Source organism: Chelonoidis abingdonii, chromosome 3 (genome assembly GCF_003597395.2).
Source record: "Chelonoidis abingdonii isolate Lonesome George chromosome 3, CheloAbing_2.0, whole genome shotgun sequence".
In the NCBI taxonomy this organism is placed as follows: domain Eukaryota; kingdom Metazoa; phylum Chordata; order Testudines; family Testudinidae; genus Chelonoidis; species Chelonoidis abingdonii.
Genome location: NC_133771.1, coordinates 186,719,007 through 186,740,960, shown reverse-complemented (window position 1 = coordinate 186,740,960; position 21,954 = coordinate 186,719,007). Strand labels below are relative to the sequence as shown.

Genomic DNA, 21,954 nt, shown 5'->3' with positions numbered 1-21,954 from the left:
TCTGCCAGGGCAATCCAGGGAAAAAAGGCAAGAAATGATTGTCTGCCGTTGCTTTCACGGAGGAAGGAATGAGTGATGACATTTACTTAGAATCACTCGCAACACTATATTTGCACCATCATGCACTGGGATCTCAACCCAGAATTCCAATGGGTGGGGGAGACTGCGGGAACTATGGGATAGCTACCCACAGTGCAATGCTCCAGAAATCGACGCTAGCCTCGGACCATGGACGCACACCGCCAATTAATGTGCTTAGTGTGGCCACGTGCACTCGACTTTATACAACCTGTTTTACAAAACCAGTTTATGTAAAATCAGAATAATCCTGTAGTGTAGACGTACCCTAAGAGACAAAGAAGGAAGAAAGGAAAGGTAGACAAGAAAAAAAATCTCAAGGGGCACAATCATGACTCTAGTGACGTGTCCATGCAGAGGAGCAAGGAGGTGTAAAGTGTTCATTTTCTCTTCTGCATGATCTATCTGCATTGCCATAGCAGCAAGAGTGGGCAGAACTTTTGACTTCATCTGCCCAATGCTTTAGCCAGCACAGCTGAACCAACATAGAAGGGGAAGTACCAGTAATTTGTGTCATTTATAGGTTTGGCATAAATTACTTTCCACTCAGATCAAGTGGAGAATGGGAGATCAGATTGTGACTCAGAGTCACAATTTGGTTCCTGGACTGTTCCTGGAGCAGCACAACTACGTGCTGCCCTTTATTTGGGATTTGTGGCAAAGCCACAATACAGCCCTAACTGAAAAATAAAATAAAGGAAATACAAACTGAAAGGAATGGCAAAAAAAATAAATAAATAAAAAAATAGACAAATAAACAAAACAACCTTAGGGGAAAGCTGAGGCAAGGAAGGAAAAAGGTTCTGGCACATGAAACACACTTTCTCCACAGAACACCAATTATACTGAACAGGATTTAATTTCCCCAACTGCTAATCAGACAAGATGGTTTCACAGGAGACAGTCTTCAAATTTGCTATATGGAATTAGAAGGGTTTTTAAAATTCAGACAGGGACCCTTACAAGATTCTCTATGTGCTCAGAAAATTCAAAGTAATTAATGTGATCAAGTCAGGGTGGAGCGATTTAAATCAAGCCAATTTAAATCCATGGGTTTTTTAAATTAAGTAATCTAAATCGTAATTTAAACTATGTGAGGCTTTGTAAAACTACTTTGAAAATCTGTGCTATTGCACTTTAGATTAAAATTTATAAGGAACAAAATTTCTGTATTCCCAACCTCCGAAACATGTCAATACTGGTATGGTATCTCATTTGAATTTTACAAAACTGCCACAGATGAAAAAAAAAAATTAAATTCAGGCCCTAATCCAAACACTTCAACAGGCACATAACTTTACTCACATGAACAGTTCCACTGACTTATATGGGACTACTCATCTGCTTCTAGTTATGTATATACATAAGTGTCTGCAGCACCAGTGGCTAACATTGCATCAGAAAAAAATGAAGTTACTTAAACTTGCAATACATTAATGAAGTTTTTATGAATTATTTTTATACACACAGTCTAATATTTTCAAACATAGGCACCTAAAAATAAGGTTCCTCCACCAATATTTACTCCTGGGAGAACTGTGCATCACTGCAAGCACACGTATAATTCATGTGCTGCACATTTTTTTTTTTTCCGCTGAAAAAATTTCTGCCGGAAATTTGCTGCAGTTACACCTTTTGCCCTATCTGGGCAGGGCAAGAAATCAGAATGAGGAAATGAAGGCACTGAATGCACAAAATGAAGACAGCACCAAAAAGTGGTGCTATTTGGATCAATTAAGTGATGCATTTTTTAAAATTAGAGATAAGCCAAATTCTTTGCTCCCATTACTTCCTTGACTTCGGTGGCACTGTGCCAGGAAATAATTTAACCCTGTGTTCAAGAGTCATTCTTCTGTTAGAATGTGATTTTTAAGTAGATCTAATTTAATAGCCTAAACAATTTCCCTTTAAAAAAAGCACATTAGCCACACAACATTACTATGCATAATATTGCTGTGATATACAGTACATAAAAAACACGTTAAATTGCATTCTGTCAAAGTATTAAATTAATAATAAATGTAGTTATTGCAAAAATAATTTGCACGTGTTTATCAAATATTATTCTCCAACATGTGCAAGTACTGAATATCTCTATCACTCTAATGCCTAGTCCAATATCAGATCCATTAAGATATCTGTATTCAGTATCCCAATTTAAATCTATCATACCTATACACTTTTTGTAAAAGGCAGCTCACAATAACATGTGAAGCTCAGAGTTCGCAAGAAGTGTCTTGGGGGCTAATCCTGCACCATTATTTTCACTGGTATCTAGATTTGGTTCAGTGTGTAATGCATTTTCTCTAAGGACAAGTTTTGGGAGGAGGGAATAATAGACACAGAATAATGAGATAATTATCATGTTGATTTTATTGTTCAAATGTCCCACAAACCCAACTATATACAGAATTAGGTGGAAGAAGAGATTTACCAATTTTATTAATAAAATTAATAACTACAAAATAGTGAACTGAAGGGAAGAAGGGAGTCCTGCCTCATTAATATACTTTCAATATCAAGTAAATTAAGTTAAAATGTGAATAACAGTAGTTACATTTTACAATTTTCCTCTGTTGTATCAAACAACCATTTGTTGAGCACCAACAGCATGTGTCATACACACTGTACAGAACAAATGGAACATAGTGATCATGATCTCAAGGGATTTATAATCTACGGTAAGTATAAATTCTTTGGTAGTTCGCAACACCTGTAACATACGGAAGCTCTGCTTTCAGGGTATTGGACAGTCTTGTCCTAGGAACACTGAGATTTGGAGGGGGAGGGGCACTTGTCTAAAACAATTTTATGTTGCTTTGTTTTTACACAAAAGACTGGCATGCAGAGAAAGTAAAATAGTATTTTCCAAGAACTCAATCTCACTGAAAAGAATCTAGCTAATTAAGAATCTGTTTGATTCAATTACAGCATCATGTCAAGTTCCCAGAAGACCGAGATGGTTGATAAAACCTTTTGAAAGCCAGGAAACTAGACCGCAATTATGTTCTACAAGACTCCTTTTCAAAGAACAGAGCTTCCCAAAGGAGATTTTAGCAAGGTTCTTTAGCTCACGTATGTGACCCATAACTAGTGCACTATAGAGGTACTTAATTCTTGAGACAACAGACTAAACCTTGAGAAGGGAAAAAAACCATATATATTTTAAAAAGTAAGCCTGAGATAAAGAGAAGTATAGTTAACCTATGACAAATGAAAAAACACTAGAGATATATCATACATACTTCTTTTGGAAAACCATGCACATAGGTGATACGCAGCCAAAGATTAGGCACTTCTGAGCATCTGGGCTGTAGCCTTCTTTAAGTAACATTTCCAAGCACTCTTCACTACCACCATAAACTGCTGAATAGACAGGGCTCACTTTGTCTTTTCCCGTGTCACAGGTCCGATCAGTAACTGGTATTAGCAATCCCAATAAGCTATAACATATAAAACTATGTTTATTGTGGAGTCTTTTTACATATATGGAAAAATTAGATATTATTTTTCCTGGCTATTTTTCCCATGGACATTATTGTTTAAAACAAAATCACACATGAAATGTAATCACATCCTTTTAATTAAATAAATATGTAAAAAAACCCCATTCATAATAGTAGACATTTTGACATAAAAATCTTCTAACGTCTTACACATACGGAACTGTTAGTATCATCAATGCAAAACTATCTGCAAATTTAAACTGAAATAATCTTCTAAATCTTTTATGATTTGTTATTCAAAATTAGCTGGAATTGATGTATTTGTAATATCTCAGATTCTAATTAGGTTTAGTCAGAGATTGGTTTACACTGATATAGAGATACGTCTGTTCTGCAAAGTTTGGATCTAGAGTTTTACAACGTAGTAGGAACGGGTGTTCAAATCTGGGAGTTTTCGTTTAACAAACTGTAGACAAAGGGGATGTCTTCTCTGTTAGAATTCAGCCTCAGTGTTGGGAGTGGTGGGAAAATTTGTGCCACACCCTGTACTTTGGACCCATATCCTTCCTGATTAATGAAGATCAGTAAGGAAGCAGTGGATCCTTTGCAGATGGAAATTGTCAAAGCTTCTCTTAGAGAAACCAGCCTGCCTGTTGCTTTGAAGGAAGTATTAACACAGCCTTTGCTCAAGGAGCCATGCCTTGACAATCTTGCCAATTCACCTTCCATTTTTGAGAAAGACAGTAGTTGTGGCAAGACATCTCTCACACTATCTAGAATCCTCTGAAACATCTTTTCCCTTATCAGTTTGAACACAGAAACTTCACTGGTCATGCTGGTCAATGACCTCCTCCTGGTAATGGATGAAGATCAAGCCCCCATACAGGTATTATTACATTCCACTGATTGTGAAATGCTGTTGATTCATCTGCAAACACTGGTGGAAGAGGAGAGTTCTGCTCTTCTGTAGCTTTGTTTTCTTTTGCCTAGGTTGCACCACATAATTATGGGCACTTCCTCCTTTTCCCAAAGGGCTCTCAAGTGCAGGTTACTGCAGGATGTCATGCTGACATCTCTCCTCCCCACCCAAACCAGATGCATACAGGCGTGCAGTGTTTTCAGTATACTGATGACAACCAAATGTATGCGTCTATCTCAGTGATTTTCAAACTTTTTGTGTTGGTGACCCCTTTCACGCGGCAAGCGTCTGAATGTGACCTCTCCCTTTACTATAAAAACTGGAGGTTGATTTAATTTAATGGGAGCTGGGAGCTGTCAGCTCCATGAAGTTGATAGCTCATGACCGCTATGTACCCACCCTGGGGGGTTATGACCCCGTTTGAGAACCCCTCATCTATGACACCCCAGACAATGAGGTTCCTCAGCCAATGCTTTCTTGAGGTTGGAGAATGGATGAGAGTGAGCTGGCTGAAGCTCAGTCCAAACAAGGCTCAGGTGATGGTGGCTTGGATGAAGCAGCTGGAGGACATGGCAGAGGCAATATTAGCCCTTTTGACTGGGGGTTTCTGCCACTGATCACCAGAGCATGACGCCTGAAGCTGTTAGATGCCCCACAGAAACTGTTAGACAGTTATAACAAGGCTGGCTAGGAAGTTACATCCTTTATTTCACAAATGAACCTTGTCACTGTTTTCCATGCTTCCCCCACCCCCCAAGATGCACTCTACATGGGTCTACACCTTAAAATCATTCACAGACTGAAGCTGGTGCAGAGTGCAGCAGCTCATTTAGTGAGTGGGGCATCTGGAAACATGTGACACCGATGCTCCAGGAACTGTGCTGGCTCTTCAGATGGAGTTTAAGGCGTTGATCATGAGCTATAGAGCCTTAAAGGGTCTGGAATGTGAGAATGTGATATACAGCCAAAACTGTGCTCAGTGGAGCCACTCTAGCTGGATCCCCCATTTATAAAAGAGATGGGGACTACTGGCAGAGGGATCTCTGTGAGAACCTAGAGGTCTGAAACTTGCTAGCCTCCCACCCCCTGCTGTGAAATACCTCAAATTTCATTACCTACTCTACTGCAAAAGCCAATTTTTTTTTTTAATTATTTTGTTTTGCTGTTTGGAGGAGAGGGTGGAGCTATGTTCTTGGATGGAATAAATGGACTGTTCTGCTGCTTTGATTTACTGGCTCATTTAGTTATTTGTTATTTGTATAGGATTCTTTTGCTGCTGTATGATTATCATTTAAAACTGTATTTCTAACTAAGGGCTCCTAAAGAGTTTTGGACAAGAATACTTTATCATTATTTACACCTAAAACATAAAATAAACAAAACAGTAATATGCTTATCAGGTGAGCAGATGTTTAATCGTGCAGCCCCTCTCTCTGTGGGACAACCACTGACTTAAATGAGAGTTGGATCAGACTCCAATGCAAAATGTCTGCTTACTTCAATGAGAGTTCCACATGGACAAGAGCTGCAGGGTCAGGCTTTGAAACTGTAATGTGAAGAGAATAAGAAATTTTAAACTGAAAAACAGAGTCCATAACTCATTATTTCCCTTCCATTTATAGCTGAGAATTCTTATTCTTGATTACCATTTAGTGAGCAGAATTGTTTATTAGATTTTTATATCACCTACTTGCTATGGCCCATTTGGGCTGCTGCATGAATAGGCAACTGCCATTCCTCCTCATTACAGTAGAGATTTGGATTGGCCCCTTTTGATAACAATAGGTCCACACACTCGGCATGGCCTTCCTGTGCAGCAATGAATAATGGAGTGGCTTTGTCCTTGGCTTGACAATTGACATTTGCACCTAACACAGAATAAAACATATAATATGATGCCTGATCATCATAACAGAGCAAAACCACAAAAGTGAATAAACAAATTACAGCATTAATTAGGCACTGGCTTTCACAAAATTGCTTCATCATTCAGAAGTTTTCTCACAGGTATTAAAGAAAAAACTGTTACCTACCTTTCGTAACTTCTTGTTCTTTGAGATGTGTTGCTCATATCCATTCCATTGTAGGTGTGCGTACGCCCACATGTGCAGTTATTGGAGACTTTTGCCTTAGCGGTACCTGTAGGGACAGGTGTAGCAACCTCTAGAGTGCCGCACTCACGGCATTGTAGATCAAGGACTGCTGGCCCTGCGCCATCTCAGTTCCTTCTTGACAACAGAGGGGCAGGAGGGCGGCTAATGGGATGGAGACCCTCCAGGAGTGAAACAGGAGGGAGCAGGATGACCATGCTGTCATGGGATGGTGGGCAAAGACCAACCTGCCTTGAAATGGCCACCAGGTGAACCTAGACCGAAAACAGCAACAGATCCTGGAGCTTAAGGTGCAGCAAATAGTCCAAGATGTCCTGCAGCAGGGCCTCCTCTGCACAAATGTGCTGACTTGAGGTCCATCACGAGAACAGTTTCTACTTTGCCATGTAGGTAGCCCTGGTGGAGGGTTTCCTGCTGCCCAGGAGGATCTGCTGGACAACAGCAGAACACCGCCATTTTTTCCCACTTAGCCACACAGTAGGCAGGCCATCAAGTGCAGTGCCACCAGATCCGGATGCAGTAGATTGCTGTGGTTCTGGGACACTGGATCCGGCCGAAGAGGCAGTTGCAGCAGGGTGACTGCCAAAAGACTCAGTAACATGCCAAACCAGTGTTGTTGAGGCCAAACTGGGACTATGAGGATGACTGTTGCTTTGTCTTGCTTCACCTTTAGCAGGACTTTGTGGATTAATGGTATCAGCAGAAAGGCGTACATCAGCGCTCCCTACCACAGGATCAGGAAGGCATCTGACAGGGAGCCCATAGAATCATAGAATACTAGGGTTGGAAGGGACCTCAAGAGGTCATTTAGTCCAACTCCCTGCCCAAAGCAGGACCAATCCCCAGATTTTTAACCCAGTTCCCTAAATGGCCCCCTCAAGGACTGAACTCACAACCCTGGGTTTAGCAGGCCAGTGCTCAAACCACTGAGCTATCCTTCCCCCTTGCCCAGCAGAGAACAGAACATGTGGCACTTCTTGTTCTGCTAGGACGCAAACAGGTCCACTGGGGGAGTCCCACACTTGCAGAAGTTTAGGCCGACCACCTCCGGATGGAGTGACCATTTGCGGTGAGACAAGAAGGACTCGCTGAGGCGATCTACCAGGACATTCTTCGTTCCAGGCAGGTGGGCAGCCACCAAATGAATAGCATGCTGCACATAGAAGTCCCAGGGGCTGAGTGCTTCCTGACAAAGGTCCAATACCTGGTGCCACCCTGCCTGGTGATGTAATACATTGTGGCACTATTGTCCATCAGGATCTGCACCACCTTGACTTCCAGGTGGGGCAAGAAAATAAGGCAGGCCAGGCGAACCGGAGCAGCGCCTGATGCTCCCTAAAATCATCTGGAGGGCTAGGTCTGGAGGGGCCCGCCACTGCCTTGTCCTGAAAGGAGGAAGTTGATTGGACAACCGGGGTGGTCTGGCGGTGTCTTCACCTACCAGAGATGGCAGCCGGCTCCTCACCCACGGCAGTTGCCAAAGTGTCCTGCACCACACCCGGTGCCATCATTGCCGTGGGTGCCAACTTTGGCCTGTCTGACACGGTGATCGAGGGCTGGCAGGAGTGGAGCAATGGCATGGTGGGAATGTCCCACACATTCCAATAAGGCCATTGGGTCAGCCACTGGCCCTGCTGCCAGATCAGCGAACAAGGTGGGACTGTGGATGCTTGGGTCTGGTGGCTCACTGTCGCCGTCAGTGACTGGTGCTGAGAATGGTTGAACTGGTGCCTGGAGTAGGGTGAGCAGCGCCGTGCCAGGGAGCAACCTCGAGGTCTCAGCAACAGCAATCAACGACATGACAAAGACTAGTGCTGGGGAGATCGATGCCTGGGCAAGCTCCGGCGCGAAGACAGGGATCGATAGCGCGGAGCTGATGACTTGTAGCGGTGAGCCGGAGACCTGGGCTGATGCAGAGATTAAGATCATGGCGACCTAGGGCTCTGTCTTGGCTCCAGGTCCTGGTGGCACTTGCATGTTTTGTGTGAGGCCTTGCTGGCGGGCTTGCCCTCGTGGGGAGCCTTAGCCGGTTCCATTGCCACACGCAGTGACAGCTGTAACAGAGGTGCTCTTAGTTCTCTAGGGGCCGGGGACTCAGAGTCGTCAACTGCGCTGTCGGTTTGGGCCCTTTACCACTCCCTGGAGTCAGTGGCAAGTCCTTTTGGGTGGAGGAACTCCCCAGGGGTGAGCCCTTTTGCAAGTCACAACCAGGCATAAAGAGCAGGGCTTGAAACCTGGAAACTGGGGCAAAGTCCCTGTCAGGACACTATCTAACTAAACACTTAATGAGTACTTAACTAACTAACTAACAAATGATTAAACTATTTACAGCTAGAAGCACAAGGCTAAGATAGAACAGAAACCACTGACCACTTGTGAAGCAAGGGACCGAGGCGCTCCGACTGACCACTACAGGCAGTAAGAAGGAACTGAAAGGGCACAGGACCAGCCGCGCCAGATATACCAATGCATGAGCATGGCAATCCAGAGGGCACCACAGCTGGCCCTACAGGCACCACTAAGGCAAAAGTCTCCAACGACTGCATATGTGGTTGCGCGTGCACATCTACAATGAAATCAACATGAGCAAGCACTCGAAGAAGAATCATATTTACTTTATTAACCTGCTATGTGTTTTCAAATTGCTCATATACTAAAGTGATTAGAACTAAAGTTCTCAAAGTATTTTTGGTTTTCATTTAAATCTGACAGGAAGAAAAAACTGATGTCAAATGCTCGTCCCTTAAAATTCTCCTTTAGGGTCACTTGAAACCCTGATGAGGTTACAGAGTGAATGAATGACGTAAAACATTATTTTAAGTTAATCACAAATACAGCAAAAATATGCAATCCTCAGCATAGTGCAAGTAATTAGTACCTAATAAATTAAACAAATTCTAAAATAACATTACACACTGGAGAGCTGAACCACTTTCTTCCATTCAAACGAAGACATTCCCATCATTCAATATGCCAATAATCCTGCTATGCTGGCAGATTGTTGGGCTTGAATTCTGGTATAGCAGTGCATTATACATTGATAGCAGAAGATACTTAATAAACAGAAATATAAACCACAGCGTCGTTACTTTTATTTACACCTTTACAGATGAACTTTACATTAGGTTTCTTACTCCTACTGTAAAATGAGAGAAAGACTTTGTATGCGACTGGGAAGCACTTGTCACACTGTGCAGTAGAATAGGGCAATACCCGATAAATGACAGACGTTGTGGAGAAATTTCAAAGATTTAGTTAATTTTTTTGTTAGAAATTACTTTCTGTAGATAGTGCCCCACAAGTATTGAGATGCTAGATTTGTTGACCAGTGTGTGAGGTTATGGCCAAGTTTAGGGTGATCATCAGTTTAATAGTTATGACTGTTTAATTTTGATTTGATTGTGTGGGAAGGTTAGTGAGAGCATACTATTCAGAGATGCACACCAAGGTCTGTTGGTCTGAGATTCTGAAGAAATTACTACTGTAACTTTAGGATCCGATTGTGATACCCTTTATCACGCTGAGTAGTATATTGCTCCTGCAGTAATCCATAGAAATGCATTGGACTTCCCATGTAGTAAACGATTACTCAGTGTGATTAAGGGTTCCACGATCAGACCCTTAATCTTTACCTAGGTTAGGTCTTTATTTATGCCTGGTCTAACTAAACAGTCAGGTCGACCCAACTAAGTCGGTCAGGGGTGTAAAAAAAAATCCTAACTCCCGGTGCACATAGAGCACAGAGCAAAGTCAGTCCAAGAATTCTTCCATCGACCTAGCTACTGCCCTTCGGGGAGGTGGATTACCTATGTCACTGTAGCATTTGAACTGTAGACAAGCACTTATGTTTTATTTCCTGTTTCTTGGTCTGATTCAAGGGAAAGCAAGGCAAGATACTTTCATATGATACTTTTCATGTGATAATTTCATATACCAGTTCATAGCTGATGTTTCACTAACATTATAAAAATATTACTAATGCTAAATGAAAGGTGAAAATTACCATGTGATATAAGTACTCGTAAACTCTCCAGCTTGCCATACTGAGCAGCAATGAACAGAGGTGTGATTCCAAAGTCATCCACACATTCCTTATTTGCTCCTTTTTCAAAGAGCAATTTTATTATTTCAGTATGTCCCTGAAATAAATATATTTTGTTTTGTTAGAAAAAGAGAAGTGGAATTGATATGATCCTACTTTTTCATTCTTACTCTGTGTAGATATTCTGTGGTATTCAGAAAGTCTGTGGCAGAATCATCAGACGTGCAAGATGAAATTAAACCTATTTACCCAGCCCAATAAATATAAATAGAATTAAATTAGCATATTGGAACTATAAGTCTGATAAATGTTTATGCTGGATAAAAAATAAAATTCAGAAGACACCAGGCTGGCCGCATCTATGATACAATGAAAGTCTTTCCCAAAAAATTAAGTGTATCTTATAACAGATTTACTTCCCAAATATTATATCTGATCACTTCTTAAGTACATGCAGTACTTTTAATATTTAAATAATCATTGCTGCCTAACACCTTCTATCGCTGCTGTAGCATACTATGACATATTCAGAATGATCATTAGCATTTAGACTGCCTTTTCTGCCCAGCCTAACAATCATAAATCATCAGAGTAGGAAGCAAAAACTGTACAACCTGTCATTTTTAAAGGGTAAAACACACTACCTACATGGAAATGAAATAATAAATGTATAGGTTACCTGAAAAGAAGCTTGGTGCAAAGAATTCCATCCAGACCAAGAATGGGATCCATTAATATTTGCTCCGTGTTGGAGTAGAAGCTTTATAATTTCTAGATGTCCATTTTCTACGGCTTCAAACAGAGGAGTAAAAAATTACTCTTACCAAAGAGGCAGAAGTGAAGGAACTGGTCAGCTCATTGGTTTAGTCATCAAATTTTCACCTCAGTAATCAGAACTGTTTTACAGCCCCACAACAGACATCAAAACTAATTCACTTTGAGTGACTGTGCAGCTTTGATTACAGATCTAAACCCAAACACACAAAATCTACTCTCTAAGGCTCTGCATATGAAATAGAAATTATATCTAGTGTTGCCTCCTTGTGAAGCAAAACATTTAGCCTAACCAAAAGAAGGTTGAGGGAAGATATGATTGCTCTCTATAAATATATCAGAGGAATAAATACCAGGAAGGGAGAGGAATTATTTAAGCTCAGTACCAATGTGAACACAAGAACAAATGGATATCAACTGGCCATCAGGAAGTTTGGACCTGAAATCAGACGGTTTCTAACCATCAGAGGAGTGAAGTTCTGGAACAGTCTTCCAAGGGGAGCAGGAGGGGCAAAAGACATATCTGGCTTCGAGTAAGCTTGATAAGTTTTTTGGAGGGATGACATGATGGGATAGCCTAATTTTGACAATTAATTGATCTTTGACTATTAGCGGTAAATATGCCCAATGGCCTGTGATGAGATGTTAGATGGGGTGTTTTCTGAGTTACTACAGAGAATTCTTTCCTGGCTGTCTGGTTGGTAAGTCTTGCCCACATGCTCAAGGTTTAGCTGATCACCATATTTGGGGCTGGGAAGGAATTTTTCTCCAGGGCAGCTTGGCAGAGGCCCTGAAGGGCTTTCGCCTTCCTCTTCAGTGTAGGGCACGGGTTACTTACTGGAGGATTCTCTGCACCTTGAAGTCTTTAAACCATGATCTGAGGACATCAATAGCTCAGACATAGATTAGGGGTTTGATACAGGAATGGGTGGGTGAGATTCTGTCATCTGCGTTGTGCAGGAGGTCAGACTAGATGATCATAATGATCCCCTCTGACCTTAAAGTCTATGATTCTATGACAAGCTCCAAGATGGAGACTTTGATAACTATCTTTTAAGAATACGATAGTCAGTACATTCATAATGGAGATAAAGTACTATCAATTTGATAATGTGGTTTCACAAGGAACAAAAGTTCCAATGTTAGTTTTGCTGAACATCTCTTTCTCCAGCAATGGAGGTCTATGGAAACCATAATTAAGGAAACATCTGATAGTAATCTGAATTTATCCTCTTCCTCAATAATTTTTAACTTAAAAACATAACAAAAATTGTACATATGGAAGCTGCGTGGGGCAGCACCTGCAGCAGACAGAACTGGCAGCGTGGCTGCATGCGTCTCTCCTCCCTGGGACACAGTGAGAAGGTTCTCAAGCTGCAGATGGCCCGAGGTTCTCGGGCTGCAGATGAGACCCCTGGTCTAAACCTTACAGGATATTGGACTTTGGTATAAAAAGTCTCTAACCAAAAAGGAGCATATTAACACTTGTATGCCTCTATATTAACTCAAACATACCTTTTCAGAGACCTCTACTATCCACTGACCTTGGAACTAGCTGACAACTTGCTAACCTAGAACCCCATTACCCCTCCCATCAGACAAGAGGCTCACCTCAAGAAAAAAAAACTCTGCAGACTGAAAATAGCCACTTATTTACTTATCCAGTCACCAACTTGTACCATTATATGGAATAGTCACATGTCTCACAGTTCACCTGGTGCTGAAAACAAGTTAGTGAACTACCCTTGTTTACAGTCAAAACTCTGCTATTTAAGACCCAATGCTTTGTGTATTATCTTTCTCCTGAGCTTGGTTACAGCAGCTGGAAACATGATTTCCATTGGCCAGGTAAGATAATAGGAACACTACTGAGATGTCCGTTTACCAAATTTTGATATTACATGTAAACAGTACTTACGGAAAACCAAAACTTCAGAGCACTTTCTTACACTATATTGAAATAAAAACTGTTTGGCTTTAAGAGCAAAACTGTTGAACTAGAAGGCAAAAACGGCAAAGTGAGAGGTTCTTCTCCATTTTTTTTATATCCATATACCTCAGCTGTTCATTAAAATTGCTGACATGTACTTCTCAGAGGCAAATAAGGAAAACTTATGATTCTGCCTCCTTGAATGTGTTGCACATTTCAACATTTTGGTAGAGATATGAGGTTATGCATTTCCAGTTGAGGGAAGCAGGAAAGAGCTTGGCCTCTGGAGCAACTGCTGATACTATCTTGTCGAAAATGTTTTTATATCTTTGAAAAATTAAATATGTGCAAAAGTTAAAGCAGCCCTCTGTGCACAGCTACTGTGGCCAGGCTATCACCATAAGTCTCACTGTCTTTGATGGCATTACAGGGGCACATTCAGAGAGATGAATGGTTCTTGAAAGTTTTCTCCTATACACGGTATTTCTTTTTTTTCTTTTCTTTATTTTTGTTTTTTACTCTTTCCAACCCAACTCACTTGGACAATTCTAGACACTAAAAACTTCCACTTATTCACACAGGAATTCTATTTAAAATAGAATAGCTATTCATATAGCTACAGGGAGCAGGCCAGTGTATTGGCTACATCAGAGGGCCTCACAGTGACCTTTGTCCATATGAATGTAGGGATATTAAACAAGGTTTATATTAGACATGGTTTATATGAAAAATGATTTATTGTTAGAAATGATTTACTGTTAATTGATACTTTATAACTAAAGGTTTATATTAGAAATAAATGTGATTCCAGAGATTTAGCCTCTAACCCGCAAGCCACCAGCTGTGTCTGTGTGAAGCCTGCTCACAGAAATACTTTGTATAAAACTTGTTAAACGTTAATTGACTCTAAGTGCCCTTCTCTAAGTGACACGTTGTAGTCGCTACTTTACTTTGTAACGGCCGCTGTGAGCCAAAACAGTAGCTGTTATAGTACATAGATACAGAGGGTGGGGGTCTCTAAGTTTTCATCTCACTTTATTTTTGAATAATAAAAGACAGGGAGTCTCACATAAATTGGTAACACCCCTAAAGTTAAAGAGACAGTGAAATAGATGTGATTAAGATAGAGAATGTATTTGAATTAGTGCCTAGTTTAAATAATGAATGAATTGTTAGGGAGTTACCAGCCTGAAGAATTCAGTGTCGGTTTAAGAAGGTGTCAAGTGGGATCAACCAGAAGACCCCTGGAGGGCAAACTGGAATCCACCCCACCACCTCAAAGGAAGGAAAAACAAACATTGACAACATGGAGCCAGCCACCTGCTGATTGATTTAATAACAGCAGAATGAAGCAACTCTCATAGACTGACATAGGGATAAATTCCTATAAAACTGGACTCTGAAGAATAAGTTTTTGAGTCTCTGGTTCTCCTACCACCCTCCAGGAGCATGAGGTGCGCACCTGACCCGGACTCGGCTCCACTCTTGTGTACAGGATACCTGGCCAGTATTCTGTCACAAGCAACTTTTAGGCTGGTAACCATAACATCTATACAGAACTTATATGAATGATTGTGCGAATGAGTATATTATATATGTGTATAAGAAATAAGTAAGTAGTAATAGGAATAAGTAGCCAAACAACGTTGTTTTCTGTTTTCTTTTGTTTTATTATGGTATTTACAATAAATGTGACAAATGTCTTGTCCCCTTCAATAAGATCCTGCTGGTTTTTATTGATCTAATATAATTGGTATAACATGAATCTGTCTTCTCTCCATCCTAGCTTCCTTACAAACCAAAGAAGTTGCTCTACTCTCAGTGACAGACCCCTACTTCAGAATACTTTAGACCACAGACAGTTGTTATATTTTACTTATGGTAACTTACACAATTATAGACACATCTTAAATTATGAAGTTGCCATCAGAGAGAATTTCAATTGATGTACATGTTAAGGGGTATAGAGGTAGAATTTAAAAGGTGAGCTGAGAATATTTTCTTAACATACATAGCTACATATATTGTTATGTTCTGAAAACTCTACATAGATTGTATAAAGAAGTGCACTCTTCACCTCATTTCAGCCTCTGCAAAGCCACACCAGCTGACCCCTCTTTCAGCCGCCAGACACCCGCACAATGCATGCCTTAATTTCAGAAGCTTTGAAGAACCATGCTGGGCATGGAACTGACTCATGATAGCTCAAGTGTTGTTTTTTTTTCATTATATAGCGCAGTTTTATGGTTTCTTTCATATTATTTTTATATCCTTTGAAATATAAAACAACACAAAACAAAACACTTTGTAAACCATGCTATATAATAAACAATTACACTTACATGAGCCCCTGGGACAACTCTATTTTCCCCAACAAGGCACCATAGCAGATGCAATGTTAAGTGCGGCAGGAGCAGGCCAGCTTGACTTTGAGGATACAGAAATGAAAGACAAAGTCTGTTTAGAGTTAATTACATGCCAAAGGCCTCCCTAAGCTATCAGAGGCATTCAAAACAAAAAAATATATTTAGCTAAATTTTGGTTACATATTTGCAAATTATATTTAAAGTAAGCATTATACAGGGGAGTCTGTTGTCTGTTCACCTGACAAACAATACCTTCCTTCTTTGTTCAACATAGGTCCAAAGGTGAAAACAATATAAGAACATAGTGCTGCTTCTTGCCTGAGAGCCTTGTCTACACCAGCAAATGTCCTGTTACTGACAACAGGTGTCACCAACAAGTGAAACTAAACTGGTGCTCAACACAGTTTCAATGCAAATACACCAAGAACAAACCCTTTTCAGCTTCATTTCAGAAAGTGGGTTGGGCTGCTTTTAGCCACAGATTCTGGGCTGGTTCTGAATTCCTTGGCTACACTTGCAGTTAAATTATGTTCAGCACCATTTTTGTTGCATCCATTGCTGACAGGCTAATTTTGCTATGATGATAAAAGTAATAACCAATGATAATATTAATAAAAGTGTTCTAACGATTGAGCTTGAGGAGAGTGAGACAGACTATAATAACATGATCCTAGTCTCTCTCACTCAGTATGAATGCAGAATCCTTGCCACTCACTAAGAAACATTAGTAAAGTGTTTCCTACTGGAAAAACAGCACTATTTTCCCCTGCAGTTTGCAGCCTAACCTGAATAGAAAAAAGGTACTCAGGCCTTGGCTACACTGGCGCTTTACAGTGCTGCAACTTTCTCGCTCAGGGGTGTGAAAAAACACACCCCTGAGCACAGCAAGTTACAGCACTGCGCTCCCAGCGCTGCAAGCTAATCCCCACGGGGAGGTGGAGTACCTGCAGCGCTGGGAGAGCTCTCTCCCAGCGCTAGCGCCGCGACCACACTCACATTTCAAAGCGCTGCCACGGGAGCGCTCCCGCAGCAGCGCTTTGGAGTTTCATGTGTAGCCAAGCCTTAAGTAACAGAAAGGTGTGTCAAAGAAGGGCGTGACAAAGACAGAAGGAAAATAAATCAAAGGATAATGGAAATATGATTCTTAAGTTACTTGCCTCAAAATTTTGCTCTCCTTTTACTCACACAAATACTTGCCTTTAGATCACTTAATGGGCTACTATCCTACACACCAAGCTGCTCATCAATAGAGCACCATAGTATTGAAAATAATGAATTTAATAGGCTCCCAATTTTAGGACAATTTTTCTTAGACATAATGATGTTACTCTAGAGATAAAGCACCCTGGTTACACTATTTATGGATTTTTATCATCAACGACACATCACTACATTTTGTACTATTAAATCTTTGTGGCAACACCCTAGCTAACTTTAATGTATTTTTGACAAAATAATCATGACCTGAAAATATATAATTTCTCTTTACCATTCGTATTACTAACGAATGCTTGTGATACAGCAACAGAACTTAGAGATGAAAAGGAAAAATTCTTACATGCTATTACAGGGGTCGGCAACCTTTCAGCAGTGGTGTGCCAAGTCTTCATTTATTCACTCTGATTTAAGGTTTTGTGTGCCAGTAATACATTTTAACGTTTTTAGAAGGTCTCTTTCTATAAGTCTACAATATATAACTAAACTATTGTTGTACGTAAAGTAAATAAGGTTTTTAAAATGTTTAAAAAGCTTCATTTAAAATTAAATTAAAATGCAGAGCCCCCAGACCGGTGGCCAGGACTCAGGCACTGTGAGTGCAACTGAAAATCAGCTGACGTGCTGCCTTCGACATGCATGCCATATGTTGCCTATCCCTGTGCTGTTATTTGGTTATTATTCAAACCCTACCTATCCTGAGTAGAAGCAAACAAAAAAAAGGAAAAGCACCTGCCTGGTTTTCGTGAGCATGTTGATGAACTTCTTGCAGCAAATGGACAGGCTGCAGGCCATCTGTCTACAAATTCACCTCTGCCTGCCAAGTGGTAGCTGTAATGGTTTCTTGAACCTACAAATCCCAAGCCCTCTGCCTCAATGTCTGATGCCCTTTTATGCCATTTGTTAACAAATAACTTCATCTTCCCTCAGTGATTAGTTACTGCTTATGTCCCACCGCTTTCCCATTGGGAGGACTCACCCCTTCATCTTTTCTTGTCCATCCCACTCTCTTAGCCCAGATCACCTCTCCTGAAGAAAAACTCATAAGAGGTGGTATAAGAGGGCAGATAAACAGAGGGAAAACTCAGTTTCCTTCATATTGTTCTTCTCAAGGGAAGGAACTTGGGCACTCACCGGATGGAGAAACACATGGCCACACAACTCTGTGACTCTATCACCATCCCTTTCTATACAAGCCTATATTCAGGTACCCTCTGCATACAACTGGGTGAAATTCTGGCCCCTGTGAATTGGAAGTTTAGCTACTGTCTTCTTGGAAACATGGATTTTAGCGCCCCAACTACTACTCCCTTTCATTAGTAATTCTAAGCCTTGGAAAACCCTACTTATGATAGACAAACTGACACACTATTACTGACTGAAGATTTTTTTTCTGGGTGTCAGCCACCAACACAAAGCAGAATAACTCTGCTCATTTCCCTACCCTAGTGCTGAGTATACCCAATGAAACAAAGGTTGGTGAGGATCAGAGTTCTTTGGACTTTGCCTCAGTTCTTCAGCTTCTCTAGCTGGTTGTTACCTGGATTAGTAAAAACCACTCTGAGTCTATCATAATTACTTTGCAGATTTACAACCATAAGTAGGTGGATAAATAAATACATAACATATAAAAACAACACTGGAATATAAATTCTGTAAAACCACATAGGACTAGTGAGAAAACACACAGATGAGCTAAAAATGTAACAGAATATACTGTATTTTCCAGTATCTAGAAAACAAAGTGCACTAAAAGTGGTTTTCACACTAGATCATTGGAAATAAATAATTTATTTAGCAATCAGTCATTTTCCTTCTGCAAATATTACAGGTATAAAGAGAGACTTCCCTCATTACGCCATTGACACAGGTGTGCTGATGGACAGATAATCACTACTGTCTCTGTGACCCAGCTTACTTACCTATAAAATGGGTACAATACTTACCTATGCCTCAGAATTGTGCTAGAGAAAAGAGCCTATAAAGTACTTCCAGATTGTCTACACTACAGAAGTGTAAGTTGTTACAGCTGTTCAATCATGGTAATTTTTAGGAAAAGCCATTGACTGGTCATTGTGAAGAGCACATTATCATAAAAAATTTAATTAAAAGATGAAAAATCCCACCAGCAAAAGGGTTCCATATCCTGTAACACTTTTGTGATGAATGAAAGGGGTGGGTAGCTCCCTTTTATGGTCACCTAGCCATCCAGCTAGCTATAAAATCTCTCTTAGTAGTTGTTCTCTACTTGCTTTACCTGTAAAGGGTTAAAAAGTCTTCCTGCATAGGTAAAAGGAAGGGAGTGGGCATCTAACCAGAAGAGCCAATGGGAAGGCTAGAACTTCTTTAAATTGGGAAAAAACATCCCCTTTGTCTGTTCTGTTGTTGTTCTCGGGGAGAAGCAGAGCCAGGGCTGGAACTATGTTGTAAGAAGGTTGAGGCCAGGTATGAAAAATCGTCTGAATCATACCTAGAAACTACTCACTTGAAACTCCCAGATATGTAAGTAGATCGGGAAATGTCTAGGAAGACGCAATTAGGTTTATTTTTGTTTATTTTTTTTTAATGGCTTGTGGACTTCTCTGTGCTAACCCCAAATAGACTCATAGGTCAGAAGGGACCAATATCATCATCTAGTCTGACCTCCTGCACAAAGCAGGCCACAGAACCCTATCCATCCACTTCTATAAAAACCCCTAACCTATGTCCGAGTTATTGAAGTCTTCAAATTGTGGTTTGAAGACCTCAAGCTGCAGAGAATCCACCAGCAAGTGACCCATGCCCCACGCTGCTTTTGTTTTGCTTGTAACCTTTAAGCTGGAACTCAAAAAGGGTTTTCGTGATGCTTAATTATTGTAAGTGGGTTTTTTAAATCTAGCAGTAGCCTGAGTTTTCAAATGTATTTTCTTTCTTTTTTCTTGCTTTCATCCAAGGTCAGAGAAAAGCTGTAACCTTGGGAGTTTAATACAAGCCTGGAGTGTCCAGTATTAATTTTTAGAATCCTTGCGGGTCCCCACCTTCTGCACTCGAAGTGCCAGAGTGGGGAATCAGCCTTGACAACTTTAAGAGTTCATATTAGTCAACAAAGAATTATGCCTATGCTGTGGTAACAGCAAATAGATTTGAACAATAATTTGTCATACCAGAATTGAATTTTTGCTGTTGTTTTTGAACTTAGGTGAGGGAGAAACTTCATCGTCTCAATGGGAATTCAAGCTCTCAGTGAATTCACTGGTCAGATTGTTTGTGCTTCACAATGTTGTTGAGCAGCTCCCATTCCCCATGCAATCCAAAGTTTGACTAGACTTAATTAAAGTTTTTCAATGAGTTTAGCTCAACAGTTTACCCATTGCTTCTACTTCTCATATGCAGAAATCCCAAAGGGTCAAGGGTTCAAAGTCAGAAATTCTTTGATGGAAAGCACAGAATCCATGACAAAAATGAAGACTGTATAATGTAGTTATATAATACATAGCATGCTGAGAGGTGAGTCAAGCAATTTAGCTTCACTTGATTGGACGAAGGGGAAGGAAGACACATAATAAATTCTTCAGGAATTTGCCTGAACTGCCCGAAACTTTATCAATACCAAACTAATAACGACAGATGCCCAAAGGTTAGGCGTCCTGGCAAACTCACTGTAGAGACAGGAACTGCCTCCACCTCTTTCCCTTTGACTTGACCCTGAATTTGGGAACCTATGGTCCTGTCCCGGTGCACCATCAGAAAGCATCATAAGGCCCAGTTACTGATGCATACTAGCGTGTACGTCTCCACTCCCATATACTGAAACCTCAGATCCTTGTGTGCCTAACCAATCATCAGCCTCTAATGACTGGCTCTTTTGGAATTCACAGAAGGAACAGTTCCTCACATGTTCATAAATCACACCAAATACATACCCAATCCTCCTATGCTAATTGGCCCTTTAATTGACTTAGTTTCAGGGACTATAAATCTGCCCATGGAATCCATCTAGAAGTTGTCGTGGGGCAACTATGTGAAGGAAAAACCTGACTGGAACTCATGAATGGATCAAACCAATGCAAACACAGAAACCAAGAACCCAATGCAGATGTACAGCAGTAAACGCCATACACGGAACCCAGAGATTAATATATTTTTCCTATCCCTTGCCTTCCATCACGCAACTGGATATGAATGAGAATTTAATTATTTTATCTGAAAAGCTATAGGTTCTGCCGCCCCTTCTGAAGCTTTGTAAATAAAAAACAAAAGCTGAAGAATTCTGTGCCCACTCATAAACACTGCTGAAACTTATATTTGTGGGCAGATATTCACTATGGGATTTTCAAAAGCACATAAAGGAAATTTAATGGAAGTTGTTCCCCCATGTGCTTTTGAAAGTTCCACCCTCACTGGAGAAATGAACAATTTTGAAAACGCCTTTGACAATTACTATCAAAATGTATTTGCTGTTTGTATTTATATCTTTTATCTTCCTAAACCAGCACTGAACCAAAGAAGTATTTGAAAATAACCCTTCAACTGAACTGCAGACATTATAACTTTTTTAAAATATGACCGTAGTGTACAAATAAACTAAAAAGCCCATTGTACATTAAATAGTGTCTGGCTTCTGATAAGTTCAGCCATCTCCAATGTCACAATTTATCATACAATAATTAAACGTATTGCTAAACTGATTTAAATCCCCACATATCTAAAAATGCAGAATGGTATGCTGTATAGTAAAATCTCATGGGGGTAATCTCCTGTCCTGAAAATATCCCTAAGAAGACTGAGTACAATTCTGCTCCCCTTTATTCAACTGCCACCTTTCTCAGACAACAGATATTTGTCAGTCTCTCAAGTTTAAAAAAAATTATTATATGACCTAAGAAATGTAAAAGAAAAATTAACTAATACACAAAGAGATTCTGATCACGTCACAAACAAAAACTTCCACATCTCCAGTTACCTTGTTGCTGTAACTTCTTAATGTGTGTAAAGTCTCCCTTTTCTGAACCCCACAGATACCTGTACTATACACAGCACCATATCCCACACATATGAATATTAAACAGAAAATCTCTCAAAATATTTAAGATT

The 21,954-nt window shown here is 40.3% G+C and overlaps 1 protein-coding gene across 5 annotated transcripts in view; it reads right to left on the bottom strand.

The window, feature by feature from the left end:
* The window catches only part of ASB3 (ankyrin repeat and SOCS box containing 3), a 140,940-nt gene that overhangs the window by 39,643 nt on the left and 79,343 nt on the right, over positions 1–21,954 (bottom strand). For all 5 annotated transcript variants that reach the window (XM_032778369.2, XM_032778367.2, XM_032778370.2 and 2 more), the window contains 4 exons: positions 11,276–11,388; positions 10,558–10,693; positions 6,134–6,311; positions 3,324–3,521 (listed from right to left, as the gene is read on the bottom strand). In XM_032778369.2, coding sequence (XP_032634260.1) covers positions 3,324–3,521; positions 6,134–6,311; positions 10,558–10,693; positions 11,276–11,388 — 625 coding nt within the window. The remainder of the gene's footprint in view (positions 1–3,323; positions 3,522–6,133; positions 6,312–10,557; positions 10,694–11,275; positions 11,389–21,954) is intronic.